Source organism: Nicotiana tabacum, chromosome 1 (genome assembly GCF_000715075.1).
Source record: "Nicotiana tabacum cultivar K326 chromosome 1, ASM71507v2, whole genome shotgun sequence".
Lineage (NCBI taxonomy): Eukaryota > Viridiplantae > Streptophyta > Magnoliopsida > Solanales > Solanaceae > Nicotiana > Nicotiana tabacum.
Window position 1 is genome coordinate 216,483,583 of NC_134080.1, and position 14,942 is coordinate 216,498,524.

At 34.6% G+C, this 14,942-nt stretch overlaps 1 protein-coding gene across 1 annotated transcript; it reads left to right on the plus strand.

Annotated features, from left to right (window-relative positions):
* Window positions 1-3,976: 3,976 nt before the first annotated feature.
* On the plus strand, window positions 3,977-5,453 carry LOC107803065 (serine acetyltransferase 1, chloroplastic-like). Its single transcript, XM_016626664.2, has one exon. It carries the CDS (start codon window positions 4,095-4,097, stop codon window positions 5,154-5,156), a length of 1,062 nt encoding a protein of 353 aa, XP_016482150.2. The 5' UTR covers window positions 3,977-4,094; the 3' UTR covers window positions 5,157-5,453.
* Window positions 5,454-14,942: the final 9,489 nt, after the last annotated feature.

Below are 14,942 nucleotides of genomic sequence, written 5' to 3' on the forward strand. Positions count from 1 at the left end.
GTGATATGTTAAAAGCTCTTGACATAAACAAAGCCGATGCAACCTATTCGAATGGTTGAAGCTACAGATTAGTTAGAAAGCATCATTGTCCCTAAGGTTTTGGTTCAGCGGTAAGGATGCAACACATGATATATGAGTTACGCGCTTGTTATAGGTTTGAGCCTTGTCCGGATAAAGCCTGGTATTCAAGTTGGGAGGAAGATAAAGGGGCGGACCCTACTTTTAACCAATAAAAAAAAGTCTAAGTCCTAAACTTTGCTTGTACATGTATACCCATGGTAGGTCAACATCAAGTGGCAAGAAAAAACATATATGTGCTGCTTCGAATCTTTAGTGTAGCTTTAGCAACATTAGTAAAAGGGTATGAAGACGATTGTAGGTGGCTTTTTAAGTCCGCCGTCAAATTCCAAGGCTCAACCTTAGATAGGCGGTGGAAATTATCAAGTTGGAGTACGGTAGGGGCAGAGGGAATTTCCGGTGGAGCAGTGAAATGCATAGTGATCGAAAAGAACACCAACGGTAAAAGCACTCTGTTGGGTCGACACTGACACTGAAAAACGGAAGTTAGGGGAGCAAAGGGGCTTACGATCAAATCCTAGGGAAGACAAAAAAACTATATTTTTTTCTCATCTGTCTTGGTAGATAGAATTATCGAATGTTTGTGCTAGGTACTCGGTGAAATTAGTCGAAGTTGCGCTAATTGGTTGGGACACCACAATTACTCAATCATTGTAGTAAATACCTTTTCAGCTTCTTTAAGGGCTACTTTTGGGGCCTTTGGCATTTTGTACTATACATTACTCACTGTTTTGATTACACCATCTTTTTAGTTTGAAAATAATCAAATTCCAAATGCATTATGTATCTACTTTTCTTAGCACTTGGTTCTTCCTCCAATTATCTCATTGCAGAATCAATGAGTAAGAAACTTGTCAACTCCAAAACCATATTGATTTTGAACAATCTGAAACAATCAACTGAAGCACCATTCTTTGAACTAGAAAGACTACCATTTTTGATTTTACATTTCTCTTTCTCTAGAAGGGAACAACAGTAAAATTATCTTTGTGTGATCTATATGTTATAGGTTCGAGCTATAGAATCAACCACTGAAGTTTGCATCAGAGTAGGTTGCCTACATCATACCCCCTTGGGGTGCGGCCCGTTCCTAGACCCCATCAGAGTAGGCTGCTTATATCAAATCCCCTTGGGGTGTGACCCTTCTTCGAACCCTGCATAAACGCGAGATTTCGTGCATCGAGTTACACTTTTACATTTCTCTTTATTATGATAATAGGTGTATTTGATATGAAGGAAAACATTTTCCGAACAATGTTTTCTAATTTTCCTATATTTGGTTTGCTTAATGTTTTGGAAAACATTTTACTCGTGAACTCGTTAAAATGTTTTCCTTGTCAAAAGAAGAAAACATTCTCCAAAATTTTTTTTCAACATTTTCCACCCTATTTCCCATCCCCACCAACCCCATCAACCCACCTCATCCATCCCACCCCCAAACCACCCCTACCCCACTCCCAACCACCCTAACCCCTACTCTCACCCCACTTACACCAACCTTACTCACCACCCACCCTAAATAGAAATATTGTTAAGAGTATTTTCTTTTTATGTTGTAAATAGAGCAATTTTCTTTTATTTCAACAAAATGAGTATATTTTTTTCAGGATGCAGAAAAAATATTTTCTTTTATTTCAATAAAATAAGTATTTTCTTTTTATGAGGTAGAAAAAGTATTTTCTTTCATTTCAACAAAAAAAGGTACTTTCTTTTCGTGACGTAAAAAAAATATTATCTTTCATTTTAACATAACGAATATTTTCTTTTCATGATGTAGAAAAAGTATTTTCTTTCCTTTCAATAAACTAAGTGTTTTCTTTTCCTGATGTAAAAAAAATATTTTCTTTCATTTTTACAAAAAGAGTAGTTTCTTTTCACGGTATAGAAAAAATATTTTCTTTCATTTTAACAAAATGAATACTTTCTTTTCATGATGTAGAAAAGTATTTTCTTTCGTTTCAACAAATTGGGTATTTTCTTTTCATGATGTATATAAACTATTTTCTTTTATTCAACATAATGAGTAATTTCTTTCATGTTGTGGAAAAGATACTTACTTTTTCAACAAAAAAAATATTTTTTTTTGTTATCGAGCTCAAATTTCAACGTTGTTAGTGTGTGAAAAAGTAAAATAGCATATTAGTTCCTTTGAGTTTGTGTGAATTTTGAAAAGAATAATTAAATTGTTGAAGAAAATAAAGTCCCGGAAGAAGGAGGTCCCGAGGGAGAGGGGTAATAGGAAACATGAGAATTTTGGGGAAGGTGGGTTGAGGAAAGTGACATAAAAAATTATTTTTTCCTAAAAATATTTTATTACTCTCTAACCAAACACTAAAAGATAAATTCTGAAAAAGTTTTTCACTTACCAACCAAACAAGGTTTTCCGTGAAAAATATTTGTCTTCGTACCAAACACACACAATATATTGTATCGTTTTAACAGTATATATTTAAAAGTTTAAAGAGACGAACATTTCTATTAAAGTAGCAAGTTGTACTCACATTTCCTCTCCTCCATAGGTTCAAATTTATGAGAAGCAGCAACATCATAGAAAGTGAGTTAGCTTTCATGATTGTATGTGTTGATTTCTGATGCTATATTCCAAGGTCTTATGGTCCACATTTCTCATAATCTTTCAAAAAGATTGGTCCCAATAAATCAGCATATTAACAAAAGTATTGACAAGAAATATGACTTTAAAATTTTTAAAATTTATTTTTTTATTTGGAAAAATAAAATATCTTGGGCAAAAATATGTGACAACTCTTCTTGAATTGTTAAATTAGTTATCGTTATGTCAGAATTAACAAATATTAAGTCACTTTCATCCCCTGCAACAAAAAGCAAGTGATTGTGCTAGTTCATTTTTTGTATTTGAGTATTCAACCAGTATATATACCAGTATATTCGTTTTAATGAAATTTATTAAATGCTAGTCTAAACTGTAAATATTTTGATGCTATAAAAATCTTGATCAACTTCCATTTGCATTTAATTGGTAGATGTCAATTTGCTACTAAACTTTGGCACTTTTTGTTGAATGAATTGTATATATATTCTTATTCTTGTAATTCATATTTGATCTCCAGAATAATAAATGCACTTCCAATACTAATATTCCTATAACTTCCCATGTTGAATTCTTCTACTCCTTATTCTAATTTACGAGGCATACTTCTCTTTTTAGTATGTTTAGAACGACTTTTTAAATATATTTAAACAAAATTAATTTTAAACTACTCATTTTACCTTTTTTTTTTGGTTAAGTCATTTTACCTTATGAGATAATTTATGGCTATACAAATGTTTATTGCTACCACCAAAAGTTATGACGGAATAAATAGGATTCCTTCACCCTTAATTAGAGGTTTCGAGTTCGAACTCTAAATATGAAAAAAAGTTGATAGGGATCGTTTTTCATTTTAATAAGCGTTACACAGTGCAAATCAAGATTAGTCGAGCCCAAGAAAGGTATCAAACACAAAACGAGAGGTCTCAAGTTCGAGTCCTGAATATAGAGTCGCCTTGATTAGGGAGAGCTTTATTACTCAATATGGGACTTTTCGGCGCGGATCTGGATTTAGTCGGATCTTAATCAGAGGCGGACGCACATGAGAAGTCAAGGGGTCACCGACACCCCCAAAACTTCGATAAAAACTCGATATATACTTGTAAATATTTTTAAAAAATAGTCAGATATAAACATAGGTCACCGTACCATTTTTATGAGCAATGATAAATTTATATAAATGTCATGGTGCTCCGCAACCATCGAATCCGTACGGAACACAGGGTGAAAAATAAAAAAGATATTTATGACTTGTATTAAAGCACAAATTTTAGAAAGTGGAAGGGTGTAACTTAGAAATAGGACAAAAGAATAATCATTACTACAAAATAACTCATTTTATTCTTTCTTCATAGGCTTTGCCATATGCACTGCTTTATCTTCTCCTTCTCTGTGTATCTCTCTCCTCCTTCGCCGCCACATATTTTCCTACGCACACTTTGCTTCAATGTCCACTAATTTCCTCGGATCACCACCACCCCTTTTCAAGAATGTAATCTCTTCTTGTAATAAACTCTCCACTTTCACCATAAGAGCTTGTTTACATTCTTGTGAGCCCAAAATTGATGATCATGTCTACAACAACTATGCCAAATACTGCACACCCAATTTCCCAAATCATGTTTCTCGAACACCCATTTCAGAAAAACAGCCAAAAACCACCTTGAACCATACAATTTTGGACAATTTTGCAAAAGATGATGATTTGTGGCTAAAAATGCAAAAAGAGGCAAGGTTAGATATTGAGCAAGAACCCCTTTTGTCAAATTACTATAAAAATTCAATCTTGGCTCATGATTCTATAGAAAGTGCTTTAGCTAACCATCTTTCAATGAAATTGAGCAATTTGAGTATTTCTAGTGAAACTCTATATGATCTTTTCATGGGGGTGCTCACAGAGGATCAAGAATTGATTTTTGATGTTAATGCTGATTTGATAGCTGTAAAAGAAAGAGATCCAGCTTGTATTAGTTATATACATTGTTTCTTGAATTTTAAAGGTTTTTTAGCATGTCAAGCTCATAGAATAGCACATAAATTATGGTCTAAAAGGAGAAAGATTTTAGCTTTAGTAATACAAAATAGAGTGTGTGAAGTTTTTGCTGTGGATATTCATCCTGGAGCAAGAATTGGTAGAGGGATATTATTAGATCATGCAACTGGAGTTGTAATTGGTGAGACAGCAATAATAGGAAATAATGTGTCAATTTTGCATAATGTAACATTAGGTGGAACAGGAAAAATGTGTGGTGATAGACATCCAAAAATTGGTGATGGTGTATTAATAGGTGCAGGGACTTGTGTTCTTGGAAATGTTAGAATTGAAAATGGTGCTAAAATTGGAGCTGGTTCTGTTGTGTTAATGGAAGTTCCTGAAAGAACTACTGCTGTTGGAAATCCAGCTAGATTGATTGGTGGGAAAGCAAATCCAATTAAACTTGATAAAATTCCTAGTTTGACTATGGATCATACTTCATATTTATCCGAGTGGTCTGATTATGTAATTTGAAGGGGAGCCCTTGGTGTAGCTTGTAAAGTTGTTGTCATGTGATCAGGAGGTCACGGGTTCGAGCTGTGGAAACAGGTTCTTGCAGAAATGCAGGGTAAGGCTGTGTACAATAGACCCTTGTAGTCCGGCCCTTCCCTAGACCCCGCTCATAGCGGGAGCTTAGTGCACCGGGTTGTCCTTTTTTATCTGATTATGTAATTTAGATGTAGGATTGCTATGTAGTATGTACGGATTTAGAGATCAAATATAATATGTTTCTCTTTAGAGATCAAATATAATATGTTTCTCTTTATGCCTCGTGAGCCGCTTATTCATCTTTGTCATGTTTTTTTTCCTAAGAAGTCGACTGCGTTACATGATTTGGATACTTTAAATAAACTTGAGTATGTATAGGATACACAAGTGCTAAAACCTTTTCTCAAAGATATTTTGCAAAATATTTGGATGTGTTTTCCTAGGGTGAAACTAGTTGGTTGCCTATTTTTCTACGTCCATATAATCTATTAAAGTAAATCGGTATTGAATATATATTAAAAGCAGATCTTGGTCCATGGAGTTTCAAGAAGGTAAGTATTCCAACTTGTCAGATGCTCTTGCAGCCAAATACCATATACAAGTGGAACTGGCACTACGAGCAAGTTGTGGAGGTCATTTATAGATCGGAGTAAAAGCTCTGCCACGGTTAGAGGCCAATCCCGACATAGATTTTGAGTACAACCTTCTGTCTTCTCTTCCTTTCTCGTGACGTTATCTCACGTCGCCACACAATCTAATGGTGGGGAATGTCTCCTCTCCTATGCTTGAGAACCCACGCGTGAAAGGGTTACTATATTCTAAGGAAGAAATTGATTTAAAGTGGGTATGATCCATTTAAGCTTATGTGATATTTATTTTTGGATTTTCTTATTAAATTTTAATGTCATGTCATATTTATGGTAGGGGTTTGAGCCAAAATGACTTTTAAGTGACAATGTGAAAGTTTAGTTACTTTTAAGAGACAAAATAGTTAAGTGACTTTAGTGAAATTGAAACATAATTGAGTGGCCATCAGTGAAATCAACCCTGTAATAGAGAGGTGGAATACTTTTTGCTACTTTGGTAGAGCAAACCACCCTAAAAAAAGGGCGGCTCGGTGTACTAAGCTCTCGTTGTCGCGGGATTCGGAGAAATGCTGGACCACAGGGGTATATTGTACACAATCTTACCCTGCATTTCTGCAAAAGGCTATTTCCATGGTTTGAACTCGTGTCCAGGAGGTCACATGACAGCAATTTTACCAATTACACCAAGACTTCCTTAAGCAAACAACCCTTAAAAAGTGAAAAAATTTTAAGTTTCTTTTTCCCCATTGTTTTATAGTGTTTTCATTTGGTAGATTAGTAACTGGTAGAATCCATGTTCTCCTAGGAGAAGAGACATTTCCTCCGGTTGATATGTTATACAAGCCCTTATGAAACTCTTTTATTATTTGCAAATGTTCATAAAGTGCTACCTCATTAAGATTGAGCTTCCATATTGTTTTTGCTACAATTTATTGTTGGAATTTGGAGGGGATATGCACATGGCAAAGAAATTAAATAGGTGATAGTTATAAGTTATGGCTAGTCATTTTTGCATAGTGCATGTTTTTATCAAAAGTCAACTTCATTATTTGTCTTGTGGTATTAGTAACTTTCAGTTTGTTAAAATAATTTTATAGAAAAAAGATTTATTTACTAAATTAACCTTAATTAATTAGTACCTTGATACATTGGAATATATAAATAAGTGCAAATTTTAGAAAATTAAAATTAATTCCTTCTTGATTATGTAAATGAATACTTATTTAGAACTAAAATAGAAAGGCAAAATGATCCTTGTTATGGACCAGAGGGAATATTAATCTGATTTCAAGATAAGTCAAAAGGACTAAGTTATTATTTTGGGGAGAGGGACATCCATGTTCATCTTTTCTTTAAACACCGGTTCTTTCAACAAAAGTTACACCTAAAATTTAGTGAAGTGAACTCCAAGCCTTGGTTATTACTTGTGATGACCCAAGGGGTCATTTTATGAATTAAGACTCCGTTCTAGGTTTATTAGCCATAAAAAAGACTAATTTTAAATACCTCGATTTGCGTGCGCAGTTCGGGCATGAAACCGTAAAGCTTTTATATGAAAATGTAAGAAATAATAATTTTTATAATTTAAGTTTGGTTGTAGTTGACTTTGGTCAACATTTTGAGTAAATGGATCCGGATCGGTGTTCCAATGATCCCTAAGGTACGCAGTAAATATGGGACTTGCGCGTGTGCCCGAAATTTAATTCCGAGGCCCCAAGCCTTAGAAATCAATTTTTAAAAGAAATTATTTTGTTGAATTATTAATGAAGTAAAGAAAAGAATTAATGTTTGAAACTATTGGTATTGGGCCCGTATTTTGGTTTCGGAGCTCGATACAGATTTGTTATGATATTTAAGTCTTATCTGTGAAATTTGGTGAGAATCGGAGTTGATTTGACGTGATTCGGACGTCCGGTTGAGAAATAGTGAAATTTAAGTGTTCTTGAGAAAAATTATGAGTTTTGAGGTTAAATTCATTGTTTTAGATGTTATTTTCATGATTTGATCGCACGAGCAAGTCCGTACGATATTTTTAGACTTACGTGCATGTTTGATTTGGAGCCTCGAGGGCTCGGGTGAGTTTCGGGTAGGCTTTGGGATGTTTTTAACTTGTAAAAAAAACCTGATGTCATAACAGTTTCTGATGCACTGGTGCTCCACGCTTTTTCTTCAAAAAAAAAAAAAAAAAAACCATAGAATCCAACTCGGGCGGCAGCCATTTTTTTCATATTTTCGAACTAAAAAGACCTAAAGGCGATTTTCTTCACAAGTTCATCCCCAAAGTGTTGGTAAACAATCCAAAACTCTTCTTTTTCGATTACCCAATGTTTTTCATCACTTTTCAGTCAAAAATCAAAAAAATTCATGGCAAAAATTAGGGGTTTGGGTAGAATTAGAGAATTTTATAAAAATTAAATTTTGACCTCGAATTGGGGTCGGATTTCGAAACTAATTGCATACTCGGGCTCGAGTGTGAATGGGTAGACGGAATTTGGTCCGAACCCCGAGTTTGGACCAAGCAGGCTCGAGTCGGTTTTTTTACTTTTTTTGAGAAAACGTAGGAAAATCATATTTTTCAGAAAAGTTAGTTCCAACAATAATTAATGATATTAAGTTAATTATGATTAGATTCGAGTGTATTTGAGGTGAATTCAAAAGGAAAAGCTATAATTGAGCAGTGAGTGGCCTGCGAATTTGAGATAAGTGCTTGATTTAACCTTGACATGAGGGAATAGGAATCCCCAACCTAATTGCTATGTGAATTTGCATGTGCGTGGTGTATAGGTGAGGTGGCGAGTATATATGCACCACCAAATTATCTATTAAACATGATCCCTTCCCCGTTTCCAATTTAATTGATCCTTGGCTTAATTGTTTAATGATCATTGATGTCTATATTCTTACTTGGTTTCGTTAAATTGTTGTTAAGTATTGTTTCAAATATTTTGAAAGTGTTGGTTGTTCATTTGGCTTCATTGTGATAAATAAAAGGGTGAGCTAGTTGACAGTGTCTTAATATATATTACGGTTGGTTTATTTGTGAAATGATAAATGATGAAGCTATGAGTGATACGGTTTACTGTTTACAATTGTTGAGGCAAAAATATTGTGAAAGGCATTGATTTGAAAGTTGTGAAATCTTTATAAATAAAAGTGATAGGATTGTCTAGTGGGAGCAGGTTGCACGCCGCAATAAGGAGTGATAAGGGTGGACAGGTGGGATCGGGTTACACGCCGCAACAGAAGAAATAAGAGTAATATTTGTATATAGGGAGGAGGAATAAAGGTGGACAGGTGGGAGCGGGTTGCACGCCGCAACAAGGAGCGATAAGGGAGAATATTTATGACTTATTTATTTTTGAATACAAGGAATGGAAATCTCTCTATTTTACTCTACTGTTTATCTCATATTTTACACCTACGGTTACTTTGAAAGCGAAATTTGAAATGCGAAAGCTTATGTGAGAATTTGGTTATAGCTGAGACCTGGCAAGAGGTCGCTGAGTTATTTCATTTATTGCTATAGTTTATTATTTTTGTTTAGTTTAGAATTTCTTTCTTGCTTTATTATTTATATGTTGTTACAGGTTATATTATAATTGCCCCGCCGTAGCCTCGTCACTACTTCGTCGAGGTTAGGCTCGACACTTACTCAGTACATGGGGTCGGTTGTACTGATACTATACTCTGCACTCTTTTGTACAGATCTAGGTACCGTCTAGCACTAGAGACTTTAGTAGCTGTCATTCATCACTCGGTGATACGAGGTAAATTTGCTGGCGTCCGCAGAATTCCTGGAGTTTTCTCTTAGTTTTATAGAGACTGTTTATTTTAATACATTATTTCTTTCAGCTCATTATATGTAGTATTCTTAGAAGTTCGTGAATTGTGACACCAGACCCTGGAGTAGTCTTAGAGTTATATATTTAGTTCGTGGCTTGGTTTATTTATTCGTTTATTATTTTATTCATGAAATTATTTATAGAAACTATCAGATTTAGTTATTTTTAAATTATCTTATTGTGTTTTAATAATTATTCAAAGGGAAATGGCTAATCAATTTCTAACATTGGCTTGCCTAATAAGTGTGGTGTTAGGCGCCATCACGTCCCTGAGGTTGGGAATTTGGGTCGTGACATTAGTGCAATCTCAATAGCTTTACATTGTAAAAATAGTATGGGCTAGTCAGTTTTTGAACTGGTCATTTAAAAATAGTCAGTGTTTGCAACGTCATTGAAAAATAGTCACTATTTTGCTGCAACACGGAAAGTTCCAGTATAATATACTGGAGATCGGTGCACCTGCGTATGAACTTCCGGCATATTATGCTGGAACTCCAACACGCGAAAAATTTCAGTATAATATACTGGAGATTGGAGCACCGGTATATTATACTGGAACTATACTGGAGTTCCAGTATATTATACTGGATATTGGGGTATTTTTTTGAATTTTGAACAGTGTTTTCCTTCAAATTTATCTTTACATAAAAAGTAGTTACATTTCGATTACTTTTGAAATTGTATAGCATTTCTGATTTTTATGTGCTTATGCACCAAATTCTACTTGGCGAAAGACGCTGAAAATCTCTATGATGCTTGTCCTACTGATATTACGCGCAAGAACATCTTCATTAGTGGTCATCCATGCAGCAGACATCATTGCTTCTGATTTCAAAAGCTCGCTTTTGAAAACTTAAATCGTTAGGAAGAACACACTTTTCATAACTTAATCACATGTCTTAGTACTACCCTCGCGAGCTTAATTCTCTTCCACATGTCAAGCACGTAAAAATTTATGGTTTGTTCTGATATCATGTTAAAGTGGATGACCATATCATTTAAAAGTTTAAACTGCTAGTGAAAGTTACTACTGCAGAATTTGCAAGACTTATAGCCTATTTGCCAAGCTTCTTTTGAGGCAAAAGCGCTTTTTTTGAGTCAAAAGTATTTTTTTCTAAAATTAAGGTGTTTGGCCAAGCTTTTGAAAGGAAAAAAAGTGTTTTTAAGGAGAACCAGAAATAGTATTGGAGAAGCAGAAAAAAATAGCTTCTCTCCAAAAGCACTTTTTGAAAAACACTTTTGAGAAACATAAATTTAGAAGCAGCTTTTTAAAGCTTAACCAAACACTAATTGCTAATCAGAAGTGCTTTTCAAATTAATTAGTCAAACACAAAATGTTTCTCACCAAAAGTATTTTTGAGAAAAAACACTAGGGGTGTACAAAGGAAACCGAAAAACCGTACCAAACCGATAACCCAAGTCAAACTGAGAAAAAAAAACCGACTATAGTTTGGTTTGATTTGGTTTGGTATTAGAAAAAAATCCGACCATAATTGGTTTGGTTTGGTTTTAACTAAAAAAGTCAAACCGAAACCAAATTAACCAACCCGACATTACATGTATACAAATTTTAAAATATTTTATACATAAAAATAGTAATTGTAATGTAATTTATAAATATTTTTAACCTTTTTCATAGTTCTCTATTTTAATGTATTATTTCAAGCTTTGACTTAGAACTTTTGAATGGTCAAATATGTTTTATAGCCCATAAAAGTTAGTGATTCAAATAAATTCCAAAGCAAAATCAAATCAATAAAAATGCTAACAAAAAAAAATTCAATTCAATACTAGGAATGACAATAGTATTGGATATTTATTTTCTTAGTTTTTCATTACTTTAGATAGTGAAAATACATAACTTACTTTTAATATTATTTAGTCATGTAATTAATACTTCGTACTTATTAGTCATACTTATTTAACATGATTTACTACTTTTAGATTATTTATTAATTAGCAATATTTATTTATGCGATTTGTTGACTATTTTAGTATAATCATGACTCATCTCACAATATTTTGTATTATTTTATTGGGTAACATCTTATATGGTTTTACCCTACTAGGACCTAAGAAATATTAGACCACAAATTATAAAATTAATGCTATGAAGATTTTGTCGAAAAAAACTCGAAAAACCCGAGAAAAACCCGAGAAAACCAAAAAATCCGAGAAAACCCGAGATTGAAAAACTCGACTTTTGTTGGTTTGGTTTGGTTTGGTTAATAGATTTAAAAATCCAAGACAATTGGTTTGGTTTGGTGATTGGAAAACCCGAACCAACCCGGTCCATGTACACCCTGTGAACGTTACTGAGTTAAAACAAAATTCAGGAAACTGTTAGAAGAATAAAGAAATATATAAAATAGTAAAGAATCAGAAATATTCCGAGTCCACAATTTTCTTGTGCGTCCTTAAGGAATTTTAACCCCCTCACACGTTGCCAAGGTAATGGATTAAATCCTCCCAGAATAAAACGGAATAAACCTTCCTGCAACAGTGGCAATACAAACTGCAGGATACCAATGAACTCAAAGAATGGAGCAAAATCACACTTACGAATTTGAGAGAGAGAGACTGCGAATTAGGATGCAGTATATTCAGAAAGAAAGAAGTTCTAGAGTCTTTTTCGTATATGGAAGATGCAGCTTTGCCTCAGAATTTATAGGCAAATATCAGAAGAGGTGTCTGGAAAGGTGCCTTCTCAGAAAATACGCGGCCAGAGAGCTTCTCTGAATCTGACTGCCGCGATTCTACCGCGGTCGCGGCAGAACCGCGGCCAGCGAGGCCCTCTGAACGTTCAGCAGTGATTTGGCATTTAATTAATTATTAAATAATTAAATAAATTTTGTCCAAAAATAATCTTATCGATCCAAAGCCGAAGCTGAGCAACGACAACGGCGCGAGGGTTCATTCTCTTCAACTCCTTTTAAGAGCTTTAAGAAGTGAATCTATATATAAGCACATAAATGTGATTGTCCCTCACCAATGAGGGACAAAGTGCAAGACAAAAGTTCACTTCTTCAAATTTTCATTTTTCCTCCATTTTATTTCCCTCCATTTCCAATTCACACTTCTTTCTCTTTTAAAGCCCAATGGCTTAAAGTCCAACACACCCCTAAAAAACACTTTTCAAAATAAGTTGATTTTTGGAGTTTGGTCAAACGAGCTATTAATCTTTGGGGTTATCAGTGGCAAGGACTACTTTAGAGATCGAATGATGTTTGTTATTAAAGGAATTGTGATTGCTGGATTCATAGACACAAAAAGCAAATTGTTCCAAAAAACACTAAGGGAAGGTATTTTTTTATACGAGGTACTGTTTTGTTACTTCGACCGACTTTAGTAAATATTTAAAACCCAACAATAAATTCATTCATAGTTTTTCTTTAAATTTCAAGTTCTTTACAATTCAATTTCGGATTTAATCAAATGATGTTTGTCCGACAAGCATTTGTTAATTTACTCGCAATCACACTGACCTCCGTTGCAGGTACTCCACTTATCGTTCTCTCTTATACTCTAGTAGCAATACATACAGGTAAACAACACTTGTGCAAATGCAAATCCTGAGGTATAAATTGCTACATTTGATAGAATTTAAAGCTAAAATAGTTCGATTACTGAATGATATGAAGTTGCTGACAGCTAAAAACTAGTATGTGTGAGCTGCCAGTATGAAGAAGCTCTAAGGCTGCGTACGATAGACCATTATGGTCCGGCCCTTCCCAGGACCCGCGCATAGCGGGAGCTTAGTGCACCAGGCTGCTCTTTTGTGAGCTGCCAGTATGAAGAAGCTCCTTTTCTCTGGTCTTTGTTACATTTGATTTGTTGTATAGTAGTTATAACTCCTTGAATCGGGAGTCTATCAAAAACAACATCTCTACCATTGAGGTAGGGGTAAAGTTTGCGTATACACTACATTTTCCAGATTTCACTTGTGAGATTATATTAAATTTTTTGTTGTTATTGTTGTTGTTGTATAGTAGTAGTTATAACACATTTCACATGATTGATGACACCTGTGTAACCATGTTTTGAAATGATATGTTAAAAAACATATCACTTGAAAAGGATGTGACTTTTCATGAAAGCATGGTTTGTTAAAATGACTATTCATAAAAATGTGTCTTCCTTGGTCTATAAATAGTAAAGACATATTGTTTTCTAAGTTGTAGAGTTTGCTATAAATCTCTACCACAAATATACCTTGCATACCTTGATATCTTGGTGATGTTTGAAAGTTTTAGATGGTCTTCTTTATGCAGTTTTTCACCTCAATCACTTACTGCTACTCCAATTTCAAGAAATTCCCCAATTTTACTATCCAATAATGGTAAATTTTGAGTTATATGTAACTGTTTTCTATTCATTAGGATAAATGTTTTTTTTTCATATTAAATTATGTTCAATGAGCACGATTCTTGCATTTGGGCATTTTTACAACGTAGAACACCACAATCCTCTGGCCAGTGACGTGTTCTAAAAAGAATGACACATTTGAGCTAGAAAGCTTCTGCTACAATTTTCTAGCTATACATTTGGTAGGCATAGGTTGCACCATATAGGAGCCACATGCAAATGTTGACATTTGAATTGGGTGGAGGGGGAAATGTGGCTAAAATTTTTTATAACGGTGGTGTTCGGGTTACATAGCGCGCACCTCGACTGTTTCAGGTACCTGGTAATTTTACCTACTGAGGATTAGGTAGATGAGAAGAATTTTTATTACGGTGGTGCTCGGGCCAAGTAGTGTGCACCTCGACTGTTCCAGGTGCTTGGTTATTCTACCCACTAAAGATTAGGTAGATGAGAAGAATTTTTATTACGGTGGTGCTCGGACTAAAGATTAGGATTTTTATAACAGTGGGGCTCGAGCCAAGGGGAATGGAGAGTTTTTGTTCAGGCAGAGCCGTATAGAGTAAAATAGGCATTTAATAAAGCAGAACCTATGTACTTGTATGCAATCAGTATACTCGAGGAAGCATTTGGACAAGATGATGTATGGTAGGTGTTAAGATGACCCCGGTGCACTAAGCTCTCGTTATGCGCGAGGTTTGGGAAAGGGCCGGACCAAAAGGGTCTATTATATGCAGTATTACCCTGCATTTTCGCAAGAGGCTGTTTTCACGGCTCAAACCCGTGACCTCCTGGTTACATGCCAACAACTTTACCAGCTACACCAAGGCTCAACTGTTGACACTTTTATCGACCGTATGGTCCATTTTAATTCAATTTTCTTGCTATTTTATTGAGCTTGAATGCAATTTATTTATTGAATTGGTGGTTTAACAGAGGATTACAGAGATTGCTGGAGTGGTTTGACCCCAAGCCAATTC